Here is a 27,818-nt window from a genome sequence, read left to right as displayed (position 1 = left end):
CACCAGCATGGCCCCTGCTTTTCCTCCTGTCTAATTGTACAGTTGCACAATTAGAATTCTGCAATGGAGGGAGAACCAGGTTAGCCGTTCCCCCCAAAGTACTCTCGTAGTATGCTGAGAGTGTAGATAGCAAAGTGACTGGATTGTGTCACGCTGGGCAAACCATTTACAGCGCAGATGTCACCATCAGACATTTGACTCTGGAAGCTCCTTATGTTTCCATGTATGAAAATGACAAACCAAAGGTGCTGGTAGTCTAAGTCTAAAAAGAAAGATGGCCTCAGTCACTATTAGTATTGGAGAGGAGAATGGAAGCACAATTTCAAAAACACACAGTCATGGTTGTAAATGAATGCTTTCACGGACCTTAACCAGCGAATGACCTGTTTATAGGATGAAGGCAACATAAATTCGCCTTTTGTATATCAGTGAGGGTCCCAACCTCTGAAACCGCTATGGCTAAGTGACTGTGATGTCTGACATATGGGAGGGGCGGGAGAAATAGGTGTCTGATTGGATGGCTTTAACCTTCATACTTCACACCTCCTGTATTTAGGGCAGGTTCAGCACGTTAGACCTTTATTTCCTCCCAGCCTGGCAGCTATCACGTGAAGGTGAGATGTCCAGGTAGGCACCACCATGGTTCTACACTCAACTGCCTTCAAGCAAAGAAATCTGGACAAATAGGTAGTACCCCCCTTTACTCTGTTATCAACCATCTCAACCCAAACCTAAAATCAGGTTCTACCTATGCTTGTGTCCGGCCGCGTCCAACTTGGAATCAGGTCCAAGGGCTGAGCACAAAATCCTCTTCTCTGCTGGGACGAAGCCTTGGTCAGATTGTCAATGCCCCTCCCGTATGAATAAGACTGTTGGGCACATCCGCCATATCCACTGAGCTCTGGATAGGTCAACAAATTCATCCTTTTACTTTTGTGTGGAATATATTTTTCGGTATCATTAAACTGTGAATGGTTTAAAGTTTTCCAGTATAAATTTTCTAAAAAAAATAATTTTTCAATCCAGGAACGATTTATTTGTGGATGTTCTGGCCAAGTTTCAACTCTGCAGTCACAGCCCATGGCGATGACCAACACCGGACAGTGTTGAACACCTACTACTCCCTGGCTGCCTGCACTCTGGCCACCTTTGCATTGTCCTCCATGCTGAACGGAGAAGGCAAGCTTGATATGGTAAGCAGAAGAAATGACTAACTCAATAATATGTAGCTGGATAGGAATGGCAAAACATGCACCCACCAAGAACACACCTGGGTACCGAGTAAGGCAGGTCTGTGATTCAATCCAGTCGATAGGAATGAGTGGCACACATGGTAAAGATGCTTGATAAAGGCTTATTTTTTGTGTCCCTTCCCAACTCACTTATATTCACTTTAATGTTCCTTCATGTTGCCGGATGTGAACCCACATGTGCAACAGAGTCATGTAGCAGTCAATGATTGTTGTCGATATTTTCTGTCACCTTCACATATAATTCCAGAAAAAGAGTTGACAAAGTAAACATATCGTTGAATATTTTTATGTACTCATGCAAACATAATATTAGTATAAATTACTGTAGTTATATAGAGCCACCACATTATGCAGAGGTGTACAGAGAATATTGAATTATTTGCATCACCTTCCAAGTCTAAGGGGCCGATTCAGACCCGGACGCTAAGCCGCGATCGCTCGTATCCAAAAGGGGCCGGGTATGCAAATTCCGCAATTGCACTGTCTGGCATAAGTACGCCCTTTATGTCTTAGAGAGCGACGGCAGTGTGAGCGCACGCCGGTGTAAATACGCCCATTTTTCTTTCTTAGCACAAGTCATCTCCAGGAAGTGTATGATTAATCAGTAACATCGAGAGCCATCGGAGCTGCACGCAGCGCTTGAGGTAGACCCTACCCCGCTGCAAGCACAGCGATCACTGCAGGCTGAAATACAACCAAGTGACGTGTACAATGACGCCTCCATGCTAATTATGGACACCCATTAAATGCCGTTTTGACGTCCAGACACGCCTGCGTTTGCAGCACCACTCCCCCATCCCGTTACCACCCACAAACGGCACTGTCTGTGTACTATGAGTGCACAATTCCCGGATTCCCGGATGCAGTGAGCGTTCGCGGCTTAGCGTCCGGGTCTGAATCGGCCCCTAAGTTCCCTACCAAGCACATTGACAATATCTCATAGACTGGTCTCAATCCTCCATGGCACATTGACAATTTCTTATAGACTGGTCTCCATCCTCCATGGCACACTGATAATATCTCAGACTGGTCTCGATCTTCCATGGCACACTGACAATATCTCATAGAGAGGTCTCCATCCTCGATGGCACGCTGACAATATCTCACAGAGAGGTCTCCATCCTCCATGGCACACTGACAATATCTCATGGAGTGGTTTCCACTCTCCATGGCACACTGCTAAATTCTCATAGACTGGTCTCCATCCCATATGGCACACTGACAATATCTCACAGACTGGTCTCCATCCTCTATGGACAATATTTCATAACCTCAACGCACACTGATATCTCATAGACTGGTCTCCATCTTCCATGGCACACTGATAATATCTCATAGTGGTCTCCATCTTCCATGGCACACTGATAATATCTCATAGACATGTCTCCATGCCCAATGACACACTGATAATATCTCACAGAGTGGTCTTCATCCTCCGCAGCACACTGATAATATCTGATAGACTGGTCTTCATGCTCAATGGCATACTCATATCTGATAGACTGGTCTCCATGCTCAATGGCATACTCATATCTGATAGATTGGTCTCCATGCTCAATGGCACACTGATATCATCTGATATACTGTTCTCCATGCTCCATGGCACACTGATAATATCTTATAGACTGGTCTCTATCCTCCATAGCACATTGATAATATCTGATAGACTGGTCTTCATGCTCAATGGCACACTGATATCATCTGATGTACTGTTCTCCATGCTCCATGGCACACTGATAATATCTCATAGACTGGTCTCTATCCTCCATAGCACACTGATAATATCTGATAGACTGGTCTTCATGCTCAATGGCACACTGATATCATCTGATGTACTGTTCTCCATGCTCCATGGCACACTGATAATATCTCATAGACTGCCTTCCATGCTCCATGGCATTCTGGCAAAATCTCTTAGACTTATCCCTCCACATAGATATTAAGTAATTCCTTCTGTTCACAGGTTCACATACAGAACGCAGCACTGGCAGGTGGAGTTGCAGTGGGAACATCCGCAGAAATGATGTTGACTCCCTTTGGTGCTATGATTGCAGGGTCCTTGGCTGGCATCATTTCCACCCTTGGATACAAATATATAACGGTTAGTTTCCCTAGCCCATGGCGCTTAATTTAGGGAGAACTGGAAAGCTGTAAATGGGGACAAAACAGCATGTGTCCTCGTCAATCCAACATAAAACAAAACAGGTGCAAAGATATTTATTTACCATATAGGCTAAGGGTGGCCAATCCAGTCCTCGAGATTCCCATTCCCTAACAGTTCACATTTTCCAGACCACCTAGCTGGTACACAGGTGTACTCATTACTGCCACATTTTAAAACATGCAGTGCATTAATTTCCAACTCACACATTCTACAGTTTCCCAGGTGATCTGGAAAACATGAACTGTTAGGGGGATCTTGAGGACCGTTTTGGCCACCCCTGATATAGGACATATAGGCTTGAGTAACGCTATCCTCCTATTAGCCTCTTACCATCTCTGTGACTATATAAATATTACTATCCATTTTGTAAGTTGTTCAACAAGTTACATCTGCTACAAAAGATGCATGTCACATTACTGGTGAAATATTAATTGACACAACATTGTTACTCTGCCCAATTGCCCACAGCCTGTGTTGGACTCCAAGCTGAAGATTCAGGACACATGTGGGGTACACAACCTGCACGGGATGCCTGGCATCCTGGGTGCACTTATCGGAGCTATTGTGGCACTTATGGCAACTGCAGAAATATACGGGGAAGGGTAAGTGTTTGTTGAACTTTGACGACTTACTGACGACGGAAATTCTATTATTTTCTTTTGATCCTCTGTCTTCTTTCTTTTTTTAGAATGAGTGATGTGTTCCCATTAATTGCTGACATGAGTCGTACAGCTAAAACTCAATCCATGTATCAGGCCCTGGCCTTGCTAGTGGCTCTAGGTTTTGCCCTGGTTGGAGGTATTGTTGTAGGTGAGTTACCTTCAACGATTTTGGTTTTGGATGACATGCAAATGACAGATGGGGTCTTCTTGAAACCTGAAGAAAATATGGAGATGTCCGTTTATCTGTGTGCAACCATGCTGGATTTCCTGCGCAGTATTTGAGAACGGGCTTCTCCTCTTAGTAATGTCCATCTCTGGCGATATTTTGGTTTAGCTTGTGATGAATGAAAACAAATATTGTCTACCAATGGTGGAACTACTACCACTAGAGGCAGTGACGTCGCTTTGGTGCCCAGATGTGAGGTATAGTTGCTACTGGAGCATGTATGAAGCACCTTGACACACCAGATATATATTCCTAAAACACTGTATGGCTGGAACCATATGTACGGACTCAGCGAATCCAATCGAGCCCCTGTAGACTATGTGCATACTCAAGGCCCAGCTTATACCCATTTATCTCTTCATTGTGCATGGCCACCCCCCAAGTGTGCTCCGAAGACCAGATAGGGGACTTTGTGAAAGTGATGATGCCTTTCTGGGTCCCCCCACTTGTCAGTAGTGATTCAGACTTTACTATCTAATCCTCTGCCTAGAAATATGGGACATAAGCATGGATTTGCGAGAAGAGGGTGCCCATTGGAGGGACTAAGTTGGGTATTTGGTGCCTGAAGCTGGACTCCGTCATGGTTGATGGCTGCATCGATGTGGTTGCAGCTTCATTTGTCAGCAGTAGGGAGCAGGAGAACTCAGGAATACTATGTACATAAAACAATGGAAACTAACTAATGGCAATAATTAATGCTTTCATACTTTGAAGTCATAGAGGAAATCAACATTTAGAAGCAATATTGAGTCTGAGTGAGACTACAGAGAACCACTCACTAAAGGAGATGTAGTCAGATTACCGGCGGCCGGTATCCTGGCCGCCGAAATCCCGACACTGAAAGCCCGACATGGGACTAAAGATACTGTAGGCGTCAAAATCCCGACGCCTATCATTAGCTCCACGACAAAATCCTGATGCCCGGCATATCGAACAAAGGTAAGCCAGGTGTCTTAGGTTGTAGCTGCGGGGGTGGGGGAGGGAAGGGTTAGGTTTGGGAACCCCTGGGAGGGTTAGGCTAGGGAAAGGGGGGGTTAGAGTTAGGCACTACTAGGGAGAGGTTAGGGCAAGGCACCCCCCCCCAGGGAGGGTTAGGGTGTGGGAAGGGGGGGGTAGGGTTAGGCACCAATGTGGGGAGGTTAGGGTTAGGCACTGGGGGTGGATGTTAAGGTTAGGCACTGGGGGGGAGGTTAGGGTTAGGCACCACTAAGGGAGGGTTAGGGTAGTGAGAGGAGAGGGTTAGGGTGCTGACCAGCCCCAGTCGGGATTTTGATTCGTCGGTCTTCCACTGTTGGTATTTGATCCGGCGGCTATTCAGCCGCCGGGATTACATACCTATTCCCACTCAAGGATTTGTGAGAACTATTAAAGTATTGTATTTTAATAATAGAAAAGAATATAAAGTATTTTGTAGTTTTCACATTTGCAAAATTTTTCATAATAGATGGAACTACTAATACGCTACAACATTACATTGAGTATCTATTCTCCAGTTGCTGCATTTTTATGGAAATTGAAACCTATATTAGAGTTGTTTCTTCTAAGCTATCTACATTAGATTGAAAAGATAGAGGCTGAGCTCTCCCATTCCCCCTCCCTTCCCTATTCGGTGGATTGGTAGGTGCCATGGATATGGGTGCTTTACACATTGTTGCAACAATGTTGCAGCTTTGTAGAAAACAGTTTTCCCTGGTGAAGAGAAGGCAAAAGAGGTAGTTTATAGTTGCAGGCAGCAGCAGATCCTTACCTGTCCGGCTGAGGAGGGGGAAGGGGGGGGCTGCACGTCATAGGCTGCAGTCTAGGTCAATCACCGGGATGGCAGGGAGGAGATTGACATCCCGTGACACTGGGAGGTGTGACTTAAGTCCAGCGGTGAATGGCGGAGCCTAAATAAAGGGGTTGTGGCATAAATCCGGCGCTGCTAGTAAACTGGCTAGCTTCCAGGGACTGCATCAGCTGCAGCCCCTAGATGCCAAATAGGTTTGCCGTAATAGCAAGGGAGTGGCTTCCGGACTGGCAGTCCCTGGGGCAGAAAACACCTGGGTGGCAGGAAAATAAATTACTATGATGGCAAATAATCTTTCTATTATGAGATATCATTGCCCATCATTTAACATCCACTCTTTATATTAAGTGGAAAAATAGGTGGTGGATAAAAACCAAAGCAGCCAAAGAAGAAAATTCAAAGAAAAAAAGTAAATCTAATGAACATTAAATAATTCCTGTATTGCTCCCTGAGCGCCACTCTTTGGTAAGGAAGTACGGGTTTACCTTACTGTTTAACAAGGGCGAATGCACTAATAATGCTTCAAAACAGAGCCGGATCACCGGTTAGGTAGCCTATCCTGTCACCTTAGGGAAAGTTCGCATTGAAGGACCCGGATTACTATATTTGGCTTTTTTTGTGTGGACTTTTTTTTGCAAAACAAAAAAAAAAAAACGGAAGACGGGGAAGGGTGTCAAACCAATATCTTTTCTAGCACCCCATGAGATCGTAACCACGCCCGGTATTGTGGGTTTGGTCAAGTGTTTGGGGCGAGGCCGTGTCCTGATGCATATAACAGGGCTCTCTTCACATGCCATAGGGAGTGTGGCCACACCATATTTGGGGCATGGCCATCAGCGAGCAGAGGGGCCATAGCTGATCAGGGAATTTCTACCTAGCTCCAGCCCTACAAACAGCTACCCTCGTAACCTGCTTGGTGGCAACCCTGACTGTACCAACCAATCAAACGTTTGCTTTCATTTTCAAACTAGGACTAGATAAATGTCAGGATATATGATTGGTTGCAATGACACATTTCTCCTCTCACTCCACTTGTGATCTGTGCTCCCTGTTGCTCTGTACATTGTAACGCAGTCCAGTAGGTGAAATCTTTTTAAATGCTCATTTGTACTGTACATGTTGTGTTCCAATTACCATGCCTCTGCTTGTTCCCCAGGGTTTATAATAAAGATACCTATTTTTGGCTCGCCTTCTGATGCGGAATGTTTTGACGACTCGCTGTATTGGGAGGTGGGTGTACTCTGATTCTCCCTGCATAACATTGCATTCAATTTCCGGTCAGCAATATCCAAATGTGTCAAGTATTGAATCACGAGACGTGTAACACACCCACACTATGTAACGCAGTGTCACCCCCCTGTTCCATTGCTCGGTGGCATTGCTTTCTCACCCATGCCCCATTTCACTTGTCTTTCTCTGCATTAATTATTATTGTCTTTTTGGCATAATTGGCAAAAATTCCTATAGACTCCCGAATCAGGGGGGAGACAACTCTCCTTGGAGCACTTACCCGCTGATAGGTGAGCAGGACTCTGATGCCAACCTCGTCCTCAAGCCCTAACAACACAAGTGGCGAGTGGAGTGCGGATGTGGGTGGGGCATGCAAAGGCAATTGCCCCACCCACTTTAATCATTAAGCCATGCCCACCTTATCTACTTTTGCTAGATCTCCCAGAAATAAGGTAGTAAAAGCATGCAAGTATGTTTATTGGGATTCCAGATCAGTGCGCATTTACTTCAATATTGAAATAACCTAGGCTGAATCAAGAACTATAACAATAAAAATAAACAACAATTGCACCTTTTTATATAAATGATTTAATCCAGGTTGAATCAGTAGAAAAATGTACATTGATATTCTGCATGTGAGTTAGAACAGTGGCGGAAATGGGGTCTGTAAAACCCAATGCGCCAAGTAAGCCGTCACGCTGGGAGGGGGCGTGGCCTTGTAGCCAGGGCCGGCTCCAGGCACGCTCTGTGCGTGCGGCTGCACAGGGGCACCGGGGTCCAGCTGCAGGAAATCCCCGCTCTCCACCCACCTGCTTCTGCCATAATTTTATGCTCTGGGGGAGGGCGCTGTGGGAGAAGGGGCGGGGGGAGCACGGGACGGTGCTGGGTGCCGAGACACCTAGCACCGGCCCTGCTTGTAGCACACACCTGGGTTCATCCCTCTGGGGGCGTTCCCAGCACTCCCGGAGATGCCGGCCTGCCCCCAGAAACTCTCCCTGCAATGCTGGCTCCTCCTTAGTGACCGAGAGCTCCCAGTCACTGAGGAGGAGACAGTATTTTGGGGTCACCTCCTCGGAGGGTGACACCCGATGCGTCCACACCTCCCTAGTGACGGCACTGCATCATAACAGCAGATGATGGCTACATGCTACATGCATAAATACATACATACATGCCCAACGATTGCAGATACCGTGCCCACTTCTTCAGACTTCCACATAGATAGAATCTATAAAAAGATAAATTTTAAAAGGTTATAAATGACTGAAAAAGTAAACAGCCAGGTGGAAAAAAAATAAAAATAAGATGCAGTACCACTTATGACCACTAAGTAGTGCTGTAGAACTGCACACTAATGTATGGGCTATGTACAGTACACTATTTTGTATGTCTATTCATAATTACTGTATGAATTGTATGCAGGATATGACAAATAGTAAGGTTGGATAGCACCCATACCATAATGTGCCAGGTAATTAATGATTATCCTATTGGGGTGGCGTGGCAGCAGATGTGAATGTGACTGTCATGCCACACAGAGAGTATTTAACCAGGTTACTGGATTAATTGGTAAGCAGCAGGTACAGTGTGTGCAGGAACACAGTGGTAATGCAGGAGTAATAGCAGTAACCAGAGCTAATGCAGCAGTGGTAGATGAAGGTATTAAGTGTCCCACCTCAGAAGCTAGGTACTATGGGCCTGATTCAGACCCGCTCGCTAGATGCGGCCGCTCGCTCCCAGCATATGCAAATTCAGCTAAGTGACGTCAAGGCAGGCACTCGCACGGCAAGGCATAAGCACGCCCACTATGTCTTGGCGAGCGATCACTTTGTTTGTATAGACGCCGACCAGCCTGTCTTTAACCGCCCACTAGCGCACGTCATCTCCAGGAAGTATATACGACCATCGGTACATCGGGTTCCATCGAATCTGACCGCAGCGCTTGCGGTTGTCTGTACCCTACTACAAGCACTGCGAGCACTTCAGTGTATTATTCAACCAGGTGACATGTACTATGATGCTGCCTGTTAATTATGCACGCCCCAGAAACGACGTGAAAACACTCAGGCGCGCCTGCATCCGCAACTCCACTCCCCCGTTACTACTGCCCTACCCCTATTACCATCCACACATGGCCTCTCCTGTCACTCATTTCACTGGGCTGTCTTTGTAGGGCGAGCGAGCACATCCCAATCGCTCGTACTAGTTTGCGCACGCACACTGCGAACTATACGCATGCGCACATTTGCAAACATCGCCAGCAATGAGCGATCGCTTGATAGCGAGCAGGTCTGAATCAGGTCCTGTGTGTCTAAATACTGTATCACTCTATAGGTATGGCTAGCGACCTTCATAATCATCGATGGTTTATGGCCGATGTTAAATGCTTTTACCATCGATGGGGGAGAACCAGATGGTTTCCCTCCATCGATTGCACATCATTACCTGTGTGTGTGTATATATATATATATATATATATATGTAAAAATTTATACAAGGCCAGAGCATAGCTCTGCCCCGACACCCGCAAAACCCTGCCCAGAGGTTTTGATTGGATCACAGGCCAGTCAGTCAAAGAACAGGGATGATCATTGGTTGGTGAAACCATCGATGGTGATCCATTGCATACTTGGTAACAATCAATATCCACTTGCTATATCACCATCGATGGTAACCACACCGATGGCCATCCCTATCACTCTACATAGAACAGAAGATGGATGTAGCCTGCACATGTGCAGTTGCACATCAGGTCAGAAGTTGCACCTCCCTGCAGACTCTGGGTCCTAATGACCAGCATGTTTACACAGAGAGGTGACTACACAGAGAGGAGACAGTGCAGAGTGCTGCTCTCACAACAGTAACAGCTGTGATTTTATAGCACATTTACTCTGGCTATCCCCTCTCTGAATTCCTGCACTTGCCCTCAGAGAAAGAGCTAAGCCAGGGGTCTACACCTTATAGCAAAACTCTAATATCTAGTACATAAGCAGCCTGATTCGGAGTTGTACTGAATTCCAAATGTGGACTCGTCAAGTTTTTAGCAACTTACGAGCGATTCTGAGTCGTGCATGTCTTGGTCGCTTCTCGCTTGCGGCTAGATGGGTGTTACTGGGTGCAACGGGGAAATAATTATGGAGTGGGCTTGCACGCAGAGTTGCGTAATATTTTGAGCTGTGCGTATATAGAGATCTGCCCGATTTCAGACGGGTCCTGCCCCAGGGAGGGAGTAGGTGCACATTCAGATGATAGATACGACAGCTGGTCTGGCGAGCGGTGGGCTGGCGGTGGTGTGTCCAACTCAGGATACCAATGCATGGTTGCAGCGGCCGGAATTGTAACCTCATTGTGCGCGACTCAGAATGTGACCCAAGGTGTGTAAGCATGCTATCTGTAGTGTAATTTAGACTACCTCTTCTGATTGCAGTGCAAGTACCTACCAGCAGATGGCAGCAAAACCTAACTTTTAGGCCTTATAGGGGAAATGGAGAAACCGAGTGATCGATTAATCATCAACTGGCAAAGAACGGACCATTATACCTAAAATTCTTATTAACAGTTTCTTATATAGCGCAGCATATTCCGTTGCGCTTTAGAAACAACATTAATAGAACAAAACTGAGTAGTAACAGACAGACCTTAGGTAAGAGTTCCCTGCTCGCAAGCTTACAATCTATAGGTAAAATGTATGTTTGATATAAAAATACAGATTTTTAGGTATGCATTTGAGATTATTCTGATTTGGGAATTATCATGACATATAAACCACTCATCAATTTAAAAGGGGCCTATTTATAAATTATTATGTGCAGCATATCGCCCTAAAACACTGGTTTTCAGGGGGTACCCTCAAATGATAAGTACTGTATCCCCCTAAACGTATCTACAGAGGAACGCAGCAGATTTCTGAGATATCGGTTAAGCAGTCACCATAGAAACCTATGGAGGCTGCTTTCTTGCCGAATTTACCAAGCGCATTCTGAAGCTTGGCCCCGGTAGCTAGTGCGATCGCTTTACATTTGCACATCGCAGGGAACGGGCTCCTATTGCAGTCCCTGTATACTGGTTAATAGGCCATCGAGACAAAATTAAATCCGCCTTTTCACAAAATTAATTTGATTTAAAATAAAGCCTAGGATTCATTGAACCATGGACTATGCAACACTAGTCTCCTGCCAATACCCACACATATGATCGCCATGTGATCTACTGATCGGAATTCGCAGCAGAGTTTCTAATACATATCATGCTTTTAGTTTTCTAATCAGGTAGAACGGAAAGGGTTCCACATGAATTCCACCATGTACGCTGCCACCCACTGGCTGGAGGTTCCAAGAAATCAGTGCTCGGAGCTGGACCTAGTAAAAGAGACCAACTGGGAAACTCTCAGTTGGTCTCATGGCCATGATTAGAGAGACTATCACTGTGTTGCCTTTCCCAAAGCCCTATTACCCATCTCAGGCTGCCTGTTGGTTATGAAAACTGCTGGGTAGAGGGAAGAATTCACCCTGCCCCTTTCTGCCGCTCTATTATTGTTATCATGGCAAAGTAACACACACAGCACATGACTTATTCTAGGTTATCAATCTTCTGCCTTCATTCCTTTCCCCAGGTACCGGAGGAAAATCAGCACACTCCTGTGTACACTGAGGTTCCGGATCAGCAGACAGAAGCATAACCCAACCAGGGTTCACGTATGTTATGACCCGTGGTCTGTAACCACCTAGAGACTTATCCACAATGGTCATCAAGGCATCCTTCATTGGAAGCAAGCAGCCGGCATGGACCTTCACCCACTGGTACTTTTGATCTTGGCCTTATGTGTCAACTCTGCCTTGTAACTAATCGATGCCCGTCCAAGGAGGGAAGACAAACTGCCAGCATATTCCGGTCTCACCCCCGTTCCTGGTGCTGCGCCTTTTTTTTGGATGGTGTTGACCGAGTGTATTTTATTCACGTATATATTTTTATTAACAACCTCAGCATTTACATCTTATTCTATTATGTTTATCTTGTTGTTGTTTTATTGTTTTTGTAACTTTTTATTTTTCGGGAGTTTTTTATTTTTTTTGTAAAAAATAAAAAGTTGCACAGTGCATTTTTTTTACGTTAAAAACGAATAACTGCACAAATTACAAAGACTTTACTTGTAAATATAACGAGCACTACATATTATAGATCACGGTCTAAACATATTGACCCACGACACGGCAGATATGAAATGAACGGTAATGCAAACCCAAAGCATAAGTGTGCATCGATTAAAAAACTACTCTTATATTCAATTAAATGAATACTGTTTATTAATATTATCTTCTGTTTTAATCACACTTAAACTTCATGCTTGCAAGGCGTATTTCATGAAGAGTAAGGGGCATATTTACTAAAGTGTGGGTTTTTAGAAGTGAAGTTGGTGCCCATAGAAACCAGATTCTACTTATCATTTATGTAGCGCCTTTTAAAATAGCTATAATCTGATTGGTTGCTATGGGCAATAACTCCACATCTAAAAGCCTGTACTTTAGGAAATAAACCCCTTTGTGTCAGTGAAGCAAAAATAGGATATTGTTTAAACTGCCAATAAATAGGTCTGTTCCCACAAAGGCGGGAGACATGGAAATTTAATTTTTACAGGATGGGGTTGCAGTGAACAGCAGATTCTCATTGCCTCCTAACAGTGTGGGGATTTCATTAGATTGGATCACTCGTCTTGGATGGACCATTGAGTAAGAGAACGTGTCAGATCTTTCATTACCTCTTACGTCATGCAACACTGGGCATATATTATATATTAGGACGCTTCCATTACAAATTACCCGGTTACAGTACTTGCTGAATTGTACTGTAAACATTATAAGGCAACATAATGCTTGCGGATGGTGTCCATCTAATGAGTGGCAAATCGCCCTGACTATACTATTCTAACAAGGTAACCAGTAAGGAGAATAATTTGACCCATCCAGAGCGGTTTCTGGAATAATTTGGTATATGGTCAGCTGTGGGGCTTGCTATATTTCATAGCTGTGTCTTATATTGTACAAATTAAAATGTTTTACTCATTTGTTTTAAAGAATTCACTGTGTATATCTGTATACAGCTGCGTGCTCTTTCCTACAAAAATAAACAAATAATAACACTTGTCTCAGCATTTGACTTGGGTCAGGACATCTTTTTCTTACCAATATTTTTCTCCTGCTCCTATCTGTGTTTTGAAGTGGCTGGGGATAGACAATCCTATAACCAATCAGATTATCGGAATGTCCATAGCAGGACAGAGGACAGGATGTACTACAGCCACAGGCTGAGAGTTATATAGTGAAAAAAGCAGGATCTCCCAGCAGCACAGAGTATATCAGGAGCTGAGTGATGTGTCAGTGAGGACAGGGCTGCATGTGACGGGGGCAGTGACATGATGTGAGGAGGGGAATGGAGGCAGCAGAAAGCCACAGACTGACAAGTTATATAGAAAAAGGAGCTGGGTCCCCAATAGCATATAGTATATCAGGAGATGAGTGGTGTTAGTTAGGACAGGATTCTATGCAACAGTGAGGCGGGGAACGGGCAGCAGGAAGCCACAAACTGCAAAATTATATAGTCACCATTGCCGACCTTTGGCTGGGTGGGGGTGTGGCACCAGGAATTATCCTCAAGCTTATAAGTCCCTCTTAAACATCTCCTATACATCTCAACTTGCTTACTACATAAGTCAATTAGAGAATGGCTTCTAGGCTGCAGGAGGCAAACACAGAGACAGCTCTGGATGTTGAAATGTTTTGAATAGTGCATAACAGTGAAATATGGACATTTCTATTTATGATGAAAGACCTCAAAATCACAAAGTGTGTGTATATATATATATATATATATAAAATATATATATATAAAACGTAGTAAAGACTGGCACTTGTTGCTACTGGAGATGATAAGTCAAATTGTAGATAGGGTGCCCTCAGAAAAGAAACTGATGTATACACAAATAAAACTGCGGCACTCCCAATGATGATGAAGGAAAATGTGCTGTATTTGGCATATAACTGCCGACGTTTCAGAGCCAATGCTCTTTTTTCAAGGCAGCCAAACACATCACAATAATCAGACAGAAAGCATTAAACAGAGCAGAAAAAACTTCTTACCTTAAATAGGTGAGATAGGTACATGTGTCTATGGCAGACCGGGTAACACGCGTCCACGTCCGGATCAGGGTCCCGTCGAACTGACGTCATCCCGCCGCGACATGGTTGCCTGGCAACCAAAGTCGGTTCCAGGCAGCGTCCACCCGGTGTGCAAACAGACCGCAGCATAATGTAACATTGCCAAATACAGCACATTTTCCTTCATCATCATTGGGAGTGCCGCAGTTTTATTTGTGTATATATATATATATATATGAAAAATGTGGAAAACAGCGCTTCCTAGTGCAGTAATCTTTAGGTACAAGAAAAAAATCCTTCACCAGGACTTATCACCCTCTATATGCTGGAGGTGTACCTTATATGGTACCTTACACCACTTGATAATTCACATGTAATGACTCCAATAGCAAATCACCAGATCCTGAAGCTGAAGCGTTTCTTTGCTCAAATGGTCTGATGGAGAAGCTTCCTGCTCAGAGGTTTATTATATATATATTATATATATATAAAACATTTATCAATATCACTGTTCGTGGATTATGCACATTTTAGTCATTTGAAATAATGAACATGACATAACAGGTGCTGCATAGAGATAGCTTGGTCAAAAAAATATGACTTTACTACTGAGCCAGTAAATACACAGTTATAGCAACACTACTTCCATCCCAAAATTGTGTTCCAAATGCAATGTTAGATTTAGATATTTTCTCATGACGTAATTGGCAATAATATTTAATTGAAAGCAACATAGTGTTCTCTTTAGATTTTATTACTATAAAATGAGGACCATATTTCTTTTTTGGACCCATATAATCCTTTGGTTACATTGTATTACTTTGTACATTGTGTACATTAATTACATTATGTGGTGTGATATGATCGGGGTAGGGGCCCCCTCTCCTGGGGTAGATGGGCAACTCCTTACACACAGCAGCCAGGAAACAGCACTCCAGTCGTGGGTTTTCGTGCAAACTGGTCGGCACCAGTTTTTATTGTGCAAGACCAATAGTCAAATAAACCAAACATAAAATAAATCCTAGCCCGGCTGGGCACTGACTAGACAGGTAATTTCCTCTCTACAAGTGGCAAGGCCAGTCCTCAATGAGTGTGAGATGTTTGAACATCAGCATATATCCCGGGAATACTGCTGGGCACCGCTCACCTCCTCAACCGTCCGGGCTCTGCAAGGTATCTGTCAGCATGGATGTCCCCCGTGTGTACCGACGCGTTTCGATCCCAAACGCTTCCTAGGTATTCTATCCCCCTTTTTCAGTGAAGCTGTAGTGTGAGCCCGGTGGATCTATGTGATCGTTTCCTGCTTGCTATGTGGTCCTACTAACAGGGGAATGTGTTACCCGCCATCCATCTATCTAACACACTACATGACCTTATGATTCCTCCTCAAGTCTTTTCCTGATGGGCAGGACCAAGAGAGTTTCGCAGAAAAAAGATCCTCGGACACCAAAGGTCGATTCTTCTCAACCTAACCTTCGCTCATATCTATCCATTTCACATATTGCGGATTCACCTGTTGCCGACTCCATACCTGTGCTGATTTCCTCCCCTACCATGGCTCGTTCTCCCGCATCCGGTGACCTCCATGCTCAATTGTCTCAATTGCGATGATTGGAAATCACAGAAGTATTAACACATGTCCGCTCTCTACCCTCTAAACAAGACATGCAGGCGTTGGAGTCTCGAATCCAGGACTCAATGCAAACTCAGATCTCGTTAGTACAAGCTGATGTTAAACATCTGGGATCCCGCATGGTCACTCTGGAAGAGGAGAAAGAGTCAGTTGACAACCAGTTATCTCATCTTCACGATTTAGTCTCCCAACAAGTCTCAGACATGAGGACAATGCAAAACAGATTGGATGACCTGGACAACAGAGGTCGCAGAAATAATATTCATGTCCGGGGGCTTCCTGAGGATGTCCCTCCATCTGGACTGATTGATGCCCTAAATAACATTTTTGGAGAAATACTGGAACTTGACCCTAATGATCCTGTGGAATTTGATCGCGCTCACAGAGCTCTGCGTCCGAAGGGTCTTGCAACTGATTGTCCGAGAGACGTTATTTGCCGTGTCCACTACTTCTCACAAAAAGAAGAGATTCTACGTAAAGTGCGTAATCTGGAAGGTGTGGAATTTAATGGTACCCGTCTACAAATTTTTCAAGACCTCTCATGGAGGACTCTCCAACAACGGCAGTTATTGAAACCTCTTACAGATTCCCTGCGTAAACAAGAAATTAAATATAGATGGGGATTTCCGTTCTCTCTACAGGTCACTCATGCCGGTAAACATCTAGTTCTCCAATCTCCTGAGGACTTACCTGATTTCTGCTCTGCTTTGGGCGTGGAGCTTATTACACTTCCCGATTGGCAGGCTTTTTCACTTCCTCTACTTGCTCCTCCTGGACGTCCGAGAAGAGACCGTTGGCAACAAGTACTGCATCATAAAAAGAAACCTAAAGGTCCTGACTCCCCCCAGCATTGGACCCCACCTGATCTATGTTCAGCTTATTAGAGGGTTCCCCTTTACTGAGACGATATTCATTCTTGGCTCTTCCTTTTAATTATTTTTTGCAGATTTGTTATTACAGAAATGTTTAGAGTTGGGCCGTCCGGGCTTCTTTTGTTATTAGAGGCTTAATAGATCTCTTTCATTTGTCTTTCTTTCTCCTTCTTCCCAAGGTTCGTTTGTGGTCAGATATGTCAGAGTAACTGAGTTATATACCTTTTTTCAAATTAAAATGTTAGTATATGCCTTTTCTCTACATACCTGTTTTAAAATAGAGGGAGGGAGAGGGAAAACAGGAAAAAATATATATTCCGACCACATTTAATTGTCTTTTTTTTTTTTTTTTGAGGAGTTATATGAGTATGTTTATTTAATTTATACTGATAATGTTGTGTGTTTCTATTTGATTGTGAGTTTTGCTTTTTTATTGGATGGCGTGGGCACTCCGCCCCTGTGTGCCCCTACCGCTAATTTTTTCCCGCGACAAGGGTTCCCTGGCGGTCCCCTTATTGTCCGGCAGCGTTTTTTTTTTCTTTTTCATCTCATAAATGTATTGCTATACTAACGCAATTTTCGTTTTTTTGTGTTTCCCCTTCATTCCTTCATGTTTTTTCCCTTCTTTCCCTCCTCTCTTATTTAGTCCCTCTACTAAATTTTTTGTTTTATCTGATATATTCCTCTCGGTCATGTTGCCTTAGCCCTATTCTCCACTTATGGCTGCTTCATTACGTATAGTCTCTATTAATGCCAGGGGACTGGATATCCCAGAGAAGAGAACCCAAGCCCTTCGTTCTTTTCATGCGGATAAAGCAGATATCGTTTTTGTACAGGAGACCCACTTCCGTCAATCCTCTTCTGCTCCTCGACTTAATAATCAATTTTACCCCATAACATATTATAGTTATTATTCCCAATCAAAATCTAAGGGTGTTGCTATTCTTTTCGCTAAACATTTACCTGTTACCAATGCTGAAGTGCATGATTTGGAGGAGGGGAGATGCCTACTGGTTAAGTGCTCTATTTTTAATCAACCTTTTACATTTGTTAATATTTACGCACCAAACCAGGGCCAGCCAACCTTTCTAGAGAGGGTTCTGGATAAAATTGATTCACTCCAACAGGGGATCTTGATGGTAGGTGGAGACTTTAATTGGGTTCTGGACCATCTACTGGACACCTCGTCGGGTTCCTCATCAGTCCCTTGCCGAACATCAAGGAAGGTAAGACGGTTGCTTTACACTCACCAGCTGTCTGACGTGTGGCGCATCTCACATCCATTAGATAGAGACTACTCATATTATTCTAGTTCCCATCAATCCTACTCCAGGATAGATTTCATATTAGTTGGCCATAGATTTTTACACTTGATTCAAGACACTTTTATAGGAGTGACAACCTGGTCTGACCATGTTCCGGTAGGGGTAGATATCTCCCTTGGATTTTCTGATCCAATCACAAGATCTTGGCGTTTTAATGAGTCCCTTTTGTCTGACCCGTATTGTAGATCTCAGTTAGAAGAGGCCATTGATACATATCTGGATTGTAACACCACCCCGGATGTATCTGGCCTCACTATATGGGAAGCCCACAAATGTGTCCTCAGAGGTAAATGCATCCAACTTGGTTCCTATTTAAAGAAACAAAGGTTGGGGCAAATAGACCATTTATTGCAGAGAATACAGGTTTTGGAATCTACTCACAAAACTTCCCTTTCCTCTGATGTTTATGTGGACTTAGTCCGAGCTCGTTCAGCCCTAAATAAACTTCTACTCGAAAAGGTCAAACATTCTTTCCGAAAATGCCGTAATCGATACTATCGTTGGGATAATAAACCCGGAAAGATGTTGGCTAGAGCTTTGCGAGCTCGTTCCTTTATCCCTACTATCAAAGATGGGAGGGGAATAGTTTTACATGATACCCATAAGATTGCAGAAGCTTTCTGCTCATATTATTCTGCGTTATATAATTTGCCTGCCCCTTCTGCATTTCCTAATGTTCTTGGGAAACAACAGGCCATAGAGGCCTACCTCACTAGAATTGGATTCCCCAGGCTGGACGACCTTGCCAGTGGAGACTTAGAGAGACCCTTTACTTTAACTGAGTTGTTGGAAGCTATTAAATCCACCCCTTCCGGGAAAAGTCCTGGCCCTGACGGTTTTTCTATCAATGACTATAAAGCCTTTAAGGACTAACTGGCTCCCCCATTGTTGGAGGCTTTCAATTCGGTTTCCGATAAGACCCCCTTTTCAGGACAATCCCTAGAATCCCACATTACGGTCATTCCTAAGGAAGGCAAGGACCCCTCCCTCTGTCCCAGTTACCGTCCAATCTCCCTCCTTAACATAGATATTAAACTATATGCGAAACTTTTATCAAACAGATTAAAACACTTTTTACTTTCTCTCATTCACAATGATCAGGTGGGGTTTTTACCGGGTCGGGAAGCTAAGGACAATACATCCAAAATTATAGCCCTTATTCATTATATCTCGTCTTCTGGCACTCCAGCAATCCTACTGTCTACTGATGCCGAGAAGGCATTCGATAGGATAGATTGGAGTTTTATGTCTGGAATATTAAGACACTTGGGACTTGGTCCTATTTGCCTTCAACGCGTTCTTGCTCTTTATTGTTCTCCCTCTGCCCGCATTAGGGTTAACGGCTCCCTCTCTAACTCCTTTTTCATTAATAATGGTACTAGGCAGGGCTGTCCTTTGTCCTCCCTGATTTTTGTTGTGTGTATGGATTCTCTGGCAAGGTCGATCAGACTGAATCCGAATGTATCTGGCTTTAGATTACATAACGAGGAATATAAATTAGCTCTATTTGCTGATGATTTATTGGCCACGATTCCTAATCCTGTTATTTCTCTACCAAATTTGGTGGAGGAATTTAGGATATTTGGTGATCTCTCCAACTTTAAAGTCAACTATTCTAAATCGGTGGCCTTAAATATTACGGCTTCCCCACAGATGGTTTCAGGCCTTAAATCAGCGTTCCCTTTCACCTGGCACCATTCCCAACTTACATATCTAGGAGTTAATATTACTAGAGATCTTTCTCGCCTATTTGAGGCCAATTTCACTCCCCTTCTGAGCAGGATACGCTCGGATTTGAGACTATGGAAATCAGGTCCCTTCTCATGGTTTGGGAGGCTGGGCATTCTCAAAATGAATTCTCTCCCCAAGATCCTTTACCTATTACAAACCCTCCCAATTAAATTACCTCCGCGATGGTTCCTGGAAGTCCAGGCTCTTATTAGAGATTTTGTATGGGGTGGCGGCAGGCCGCGATTGAAATTAGATGTTATGTCCCGCCATAAAGAGCGGGGTGGCCTATGCCTCCCAAATATTAAAGGTTATTATCAGTCCTGTATCCTACAAAGAATTTTGTCCTGGTCCAGACCAGACACCTCTAAACAATGGGTGCACATTGAGAATCAGATGCTGAAGATCCCTTTCAATAGCCCCTTGGCTTCCTGTCCTTCCCAAAATCTCTCACGCGACTATTGGCCCTACGTTAAGCTCTTGGAAAACACTGCGTAAATCCCCCTCGATATAATCGTCTCACTCCTCCCTCACCTCACTCCAATTCACACTATCTCGCTGATTTATAATTTTCTTTTAGCAGATGCTAGCCTCTCTCTCCCCAATTTTACCAAGGTGTGGGAACGAGAGCTCGGAGTCGACCTAACTGACGATGAGTGGGAGAAAATATTTAAGTTGGCTCACGCATGCTCTCCTAGTGTTGGTGTTAGGGAGACTCAATATAAGCTGTTATCACGTTGGTATAGATGCCCAGATACTCTCTCTAAGATGGGAATTGGGGTCCCGAATATATGCTGGCGCTGCTCTGGGGCTCCAGGTAATCCATACCATATATGGTGGCAGTGCCCTATCCTTCAGCCTTTCTGGACTGAAGTTTTCAGCCTTTCCGCAAAAATTTTAGACGAACCGGTCCCTACAGAGCCAACATTTTGGTTGTTTCACCTATCATCAAGGCCTCTTTCACAGTACAAGAAAACTTTATAGCAGTTATTCCGGTGAAATGGCGCTCCTCCTCTCCTCCAACAGTCATGGACTGGTTTACTAGGTTAGATCTCTATATGGACATGGATGACATAACGTCCTCTGTTGATGGTGATTATGAGTCCTTTAGAGATACTTGGTGTCGCTGGATGGATTTCAAGGACTCAGTGTTCTTCAAAAGTATCCTTTCCGCTTCCCGCCCTCCAGTGTCCTAGATTAGTACCAAATATTAATTGATAACATATACTGATAATTCTTGTGCATCTTCACATGGTTTAGACATTAATTAACAGCTATACCTCTCATTACATTTCTCTTAATCCCCTCCCAATAAGTACTGATAAATTTGAGACTATGGCCCTCATTCAGAGCCGTACGCTCTGAGCAGAGCGCACGCTCTGAATGAGGGCCGGGCTCCACAGGCTATACGAGCGTGCATTGTGATGGCCGCGATGGTCGTGACCATCGCAATTGCGAGCCGGAGCCTGCGGTTGAGGTTTTCAACCGCAAGCTCCGGAGTGATTTTGGCTCTATCAGAGCCAAAATCACTCCCACTGACATCACTAGTGATGTCAGTGGGCCGGCTTCTGACGGGAGGCGTTCCCGTGGGAACGCCCCCGTCAGGGAGGCACGCCCCCGGCACGCCCACCAAAGGGGGCGTGCTGTCAATCAACATTGACAACACGCCCCCTTTGATAGGACACAACGAGCGAAGGACTTTCCTTCGCTCGTCGCGTCTGGCGCATGCGCACGACGGAGCTCCCTCCGTCGTGCGCATGCTCAGTCCATAACATCGACCCACTTGCGAGCGGACAGCCGCTCGCGAGTGGGTCTGAATCAGGCCCTATATTATGTGATATTAGGTGACTGATATTTTTTGTTTTACTATATTGATTCCCCTTATTTCCTCCCCCCTCTTCCCTTGTTGTCTCGTTATGTCTGTCTACTTGTGTTATGTCTTTTTTGTGTCTCTTTTTTCTATATAAATGGGTCCTATGTTGTGATATTTCATGATGCCACTGGCATCATTTCTGCTATACTGTCTCTCCCGGCAATGACCCGGATACTGTATGTATTGTATTGTTATTTTATTGACTTTTTCTACAATAAATACAATTTGCACTAAAAGTTCGGATTGGGGAGCATTTGCGGAACATCCGCAAAGGGATAGAAACCCTTGCTCTTCCCAATCATTTTAAAAAATACCATAAGTGTGACCCTTCCGAGATAAAATGTTTTATGGGCCTCCAGAATGTTAAAGGACAATGGCAGAGGAGAGACCTAGCCAGCCAATTAGCAAAAGCTGAAATGAAAAAGATTTTTGATTTAGGTACCTTACATCCAGGTGGTCTTAATATCGATTTCGAGGTTAAATGGTTTTTATAATTGTGCATGTATTTATTTTAGATTATTGCAAATGCACGAGCACTTTATATAGGAAAGTCTGAGATATATTTTAGATTTGTTCATAAAGTGTTTTTAATTATGATATTTTAATTATGATTTTTTTATATTCTCTTGAGGAATTTACTACATGTTCCCATTGTTTTTCCTGGGATTGATTGATCATTGTATCCGGATAATAAATGGAATCCACCTGAGAGAGTCCTTTGTTGACATCACCAAGGCAACAGTGATGATGCCATGAATGATATTAAATTAAAGGAGATGTTCGAGGCATATTTAAACATAAGCCGCTAAACGTTACGGACAACTCAGGGGATAACCAGGGGATTCCGGATATGATGTACATTTATCGGGATCATGTGACTACCGCAGCAAAGAATCACGGACTTTGTAGTCGGTCTATGTCTAGGGATTCGCTGCGGTGGAAAGGACACTGACCCATAGAGAGATGATTCCGGATGTGACGTATGGGAAACATCCGTCACATGGTCGTCAAAACAGAGGATCATGGGACATGTAGTCCACGTGCACTTAAGAAACAGCTGTGATGGGAGGATCATTCTTGGATGAAGGCAGTACTTAAGGACTGTGGGGGGATTCATTCAGCATTCACCATTGAAACTTACCTTGAGAAAGATCCCAGCATTTAGGGATCGAAACGCGTCGGTACACACGGGGGACATCCATGCTGACAGATACGTTGCAGAGCCCGGACGGTTGAGGAGGTGAGCGGTGCCCAGCAGTATGCCCGGGATATATGCTGATGTTCAAACATCTCACGCTCATTGAGGACAGTCCGTTGACAGGACTCTCTGCTATCCGGTAATTGCAATTACATGTTATTGTGGATCATCCCGCCTGGGGAATGCTTATTTAAAGGATCAGCCATTTATGTTATTTTTCTGTTTTGTAATAAATTGTGCTTCACTATGTACATCTTTTTCTGCTCTTGATTATGGGATACCATATATGAGAACTACACAGAAGAGTTGAATAAGACTTGGGCAATACTACCCCTGTTTGGATTATTGTACTAAGCGCAGGTCATGTGATTTCTGCTTTCTTTATATTTCGCATGTGTTGGTGAAGGTTGGGATACCTTTTTATAGAAATCACGTTTGTCCTGCTGCATGAGGGATTGCGCACTGACTGAGCTATCTACACATATCTATATATAGCAAGTGGCAAGGCCTACTACCTCACCACAAACACAGCACCTTCAACAGGTACCAGTGTATCTGAACAAACTTGTGTCTGTTCTCCCCAGGGTGTGTGAGACACTGCATCTAAACTCTTACACAGCTATATTCACCTAATAAAATAGTAGTTTTAGACTGGAGTCTATAGTACCATCATTTATAGTACATAATCCCTCACCATTACATCTACAAGCACCGGGACTGGGAGTACCAGCAGGAACGTATTGCACCATTTGGCAAGTACTTACACTACTTACCTATCCTGCATGATTGTGTTCACACAAGTCCCTGATACTGTGCATATACTGTATATTACATTTGAGGTGGAGAGGAGCACGAAAAAAAGTGAAGCTGCTACCATTATCAGAACACCCATCCTACAGACATCACAGAGTATAATACCCAAGGATTATTCATGAACTTTTCTCCCCCTATTTTCTATAAGAATCCTAGAACTGATTCTTGGATATATTTACAAACATTGTCCAATTAGAGACCGGTATTGACACCAACCATATGGACATATTTTAAGAACACCCCGCCTACAGATTATTAATTGGGACTTTTTTTCAGATCAAGAGATGGATCTATGGATCTATGATTAATATAATCAATCACAAAAATAATCATAAGCATAAAAGATACAAAAATAACATAGATAACAGTACATCAAGTTTGTCCTAGAGCGCACCACTTTCTGTTCTCAATACAGCTATATTGAGCCACTTCCAGGTGTAATCCCTAATTACAGAAAAAAGGGATTTGCCCTCCAGCACACTGTAGCAAAATCAACAAAAAAATACTTAAATCCTACATGATAATAGAGATTCAGAGGTATTAGTTACATACATTTGCAAATATATGAATAAGCGCCAGGCCAATCGTCAAGGCTCCTCTATACTGGCCTCCCTAACATTAAGGGGTTCACGTCCGAGAAGCAAGGTACCCCTAAAAAATTCCAGCCAAGGACCATCCCCAGGGCATCACACGAAAAGGGGAAAAAAGGTGATAGTGAAGTGTAAAAGATAGATGTGTAAGGATAAATCAATAAGTGTTAATGAAATGTGAAACAATTAAAACAACATAAATAATAAACAAATTAGAAAAGTGATAAAAATATTCTATGTGAATTAAGTGGTGATGCCCTTAAAAGGTCCAGCCAGAACAACTCCGGGGGCCCCACTCCCAAACGCTCACCTCAAAATAATTATTGCTACATAATAGTAGCACCCACTCTGGGTCGTAGAGTGGGTGATACTGTTATGTAGCAATAATCATTTTGGGGTGAGCATTTGGGAGTGGGGCCCCCTAACTTCTCCAGTGCTTCTATCACAGTAGGTTCATTAAAAATATGATCAATGAAAGACATTGATTAAAAAAAAATGTATGGCTTGTTTTCTATATGCTATTTACTATCAAGGATTTATCCGAATTCTCATATATATGCATTATGCTGATTAGTGAAATATAAGTACACTGTACATTTGTGATACACATTTATTGCATGTCTATGTGTGTATGGTGTATATGCTTTGTTGTGCTTAGTTGGGGATGCAAAACATCACTTTGCCATTAGATGGAGCTCTAGTATAGCAATACTGTTTTACGTAGCCTTGACCATTGCATCCTAACTGTACATTAACACAGAGTAGTCTTATGCAACCTGTAGCTCATCATCTGTTATGAAATAGTGTGTCCCAGCTTGCCCTCCCTAGGCTCCTGTTTACAATGTGGTCACAACATATTATTTGCTTTCACTTTAATTTTCTTCGTCATTAACAAACACCTTTATTTCCCAGCAAAAATAATGGAGCAGCGAGGTTATATAGAAAAACATGAACACTTAGGATTTCTATATTATTGTGTATTAGTATAGACACAATTATGTCACGCAGTGTTGAACAGAGAATAACCATTCACAACATCCTCTGCTACAGTGGAGCCTACATTCTAAATTCCCTGCCCCTAGCCCCCCTAAGAGCCAATTTTAATGGCAGCCAATTCACCTACCAGTATAGTTTTGGACTGTGGGAGGAAATGGGAGCACCTGGATGAAACCCATGCAAACAAGGCACAACATACAAACTCCACACAGATAGGGTCCCGAACGGAATTGAGGGCCTGATTTAGCTTGGATCGCACGGCTGCCATTGCACACAGCTGGTCGATGTTAGTGCTCTGCGCCAACATCGCAGTGTGCCAACTGGCCACTGCGATCGGGAAGCGATCGCAGCGAGCACGCAGTCCAATGTGATTGACATGAAGTGACCGTTTGAGGGTGGGGAGGAGGTGGGTGAGGTCGGCAGAATGCAGGCGTGCCTGGGCGTTTGACCGCCGTTACAGGGGCGTGCATAATTAAGCCCCTGCGATTGCATACGCTGGGAGAGGTCTAGCTGGCGACAGGAATTTTTGCAGTTATGCGGTAGGGTCAGGTCAACCACATCTGTGCGAATGCTTCCGATGTTACCGAAGTTTTTGCTGACTTGCGGATGGGAAGTGGGCGGCTTTATACAGTGATGGGCGTCTTGGTATAGTGCTGCGGTTGCCGTGTGATTGCATTCATTAGCATATTTTCGCAGCTAGCGGGTGCGTGCGATCCGTGCTGAATCCGGCCCTGAATCCACAACCCAGTGCTGTAATAGAGTAATGCCAACTACTTTTTAATTTAGGGTATGTTCCGACACTGCACATGCGCAGTATGTTACTTAAACAATGGCCGCCATGGAGAAATTTGACTGCCAGAGAGAGATTTTAAGATCTCTCTCCTGCGAGGATACCTCCATAGGCAAAACATGGCTAACACCATCTGACAACCTCAGAAAAGCTATACATTAGAGATCGATAAATGTGGGCCAGACTGATGCATCATTTAGCCTAATGCAAGATATATATCTGATATCGACTGCATTAGGCTCTTCATAATCAGCTCTGATACCTAACTTATAAGGGAAACTGCAGTTTCTGTAAAATGGGTTTGATCAATAGGACCCACAGTACTTAGGGCAGTATCATCTCATACTACTAACTTTCCCATCCCAACTTATTGCGGACAAAACTAAAATGTGGTTCATTGCAATAAATCTAGTGGGAGGTGACTGAACTGAGAAAGGACCACGCAAAGAGATTTTAGCAACACTTCCACGAGAAAAAAAAACCTGGCTTGTCACTGTACTTACAGCTTTGCCTTATGGTAGAATTAATGCGCCTAGTAATGCTGGGGTTATATTATATACTGGTCTGAAGCAGAGCCATGTTCATCAGAATTTTCACAGCCTCATCCCTTTGGTATCTAAGGTTCATTTACACTGTGCAGTTGTTTTCTGACTGCCAGAGCAGTGACAATTTAAAAACTGTACGCTAATGCAGAGCACAAACTCTACAATATTGGTAAAGATACCAGGCAATTGTCCTGACATCGCTGTGAACGTGGGCCCACAATGTCTACATTGCCTGAAGAATGTCCTCCTGTCATTGTTAGGATCATTATCAGGCATGTTGGTAAATGTGATTGGAAGATTACCGTTATCAGTCCTTGTAAATGGTCACCTTCCAACCACGAACAGTCGGATCTCATCCAGCTTGTTGTCTGACAAAGCCTTTGGATTTGTGGCCAGCATTAGTCCAATGGCAAAAAAAAAAATAGAAACTAATCATCATCATCAAAGCTTTATTGTCATTAACAAATTCAAAAACATGAACGGTCAAGTGTAAGTGCTGGTTTTCAGCCACAAGGCAACAACAACAAAAAAAAAAAACAATATTAATTTCCCAGTCACCCGTTTACAGTACAAGTGAAGGGTCTGAACTTGAAAGAGGTTGCTAACTTATATAACTATACAGTTTGTGCAGCCCTCATATAGGATCTTCAGCAAATTATAGTACAAACAAGCATAAAATGGGGCAAAAAAAAGGACAGACTCCCAATCAATGAATGAAATCATGTAAACATTAAAGGCACACTGGGAGGTACCATTTACACATTCCTGTATTCATACCTCCCAACTGTCCCCATGTCAGCGATACAGTCCCGATCTGCCGTCCTTGAAAAGGGTGGAGTTTGTGATGAAGTGGATGGGGCTTCACATACAGTGTTCGTATTTGGGTAGGTGAGGCTTGAGTGAATCAATGGCGTTGCTTATTTTTTCACGATTTTTCCTGGATTATTACGTTGGCACATAGGCCCTCATTCAGAGCCGCTCGT

At 43.6% G+C, this 27,818-nt stretch overlaps 1 protein-coding gene across 1 annotated transcript in view; it reads left to right on the top strand.

Annotated features, from left to right (window-relative positions):
• The window catches only part of LOC148502582 (ammonium transporter Rh type B-A), a 35,895-nt gene extending 22,434 nt beyond the window's left edge, over positions 1-13,461 (top strand). The window contains exons 5-10 of the mRNA XM_088449657.1: positions 1,027-1,193; positions 3,217-3,354; positions 3,886-4,019; positions 4,106-4,227; positions 7,248-7,321; positions 11,934-13,461. Coding sequence (XP_088305783.1) covers positions 1,027-1,193; positions 3,217-3,354; positions 3,886-4,019; positions 4,106-4,227; positions 7,248-7,321; positions 11,934-11,999 — 701 coding nt within the window. The 3' untranslated portion in view covers positions 12,000-13,461. The remainder of the gene's footprint in view (positions 1-1,026; positions 1,194-3,216; positions 3,355-3,885; positions 4,020-4,105; positions 4,228-7,247; positions 7,322-11,933) is intronic.
• The last annotated feature ends 14,357 nt before the right edge of the window (positions 13,462-27,818 follow it).

The sequence above is a fragment of the Taudactylus pleione genome, unplaced genomic scaffold (genome assembly GCF_031769625.1).
Source record: "Taudactylus pleione unplaced genomic scaffold, aTauple2 ptg000490l, whole genome shotgun sequence".
In the NCBI taxonomy this organism is placed as follows: domain Eukaryota; kingdom Metazoa; phylum Chordata; class Amphibia; order Anura; family Myobatrachidae; genus Taudactylus; species Taudactylus pleione.
This window is presented reverse-complemented; position numbering and strand designations above follow the sequence as displayed.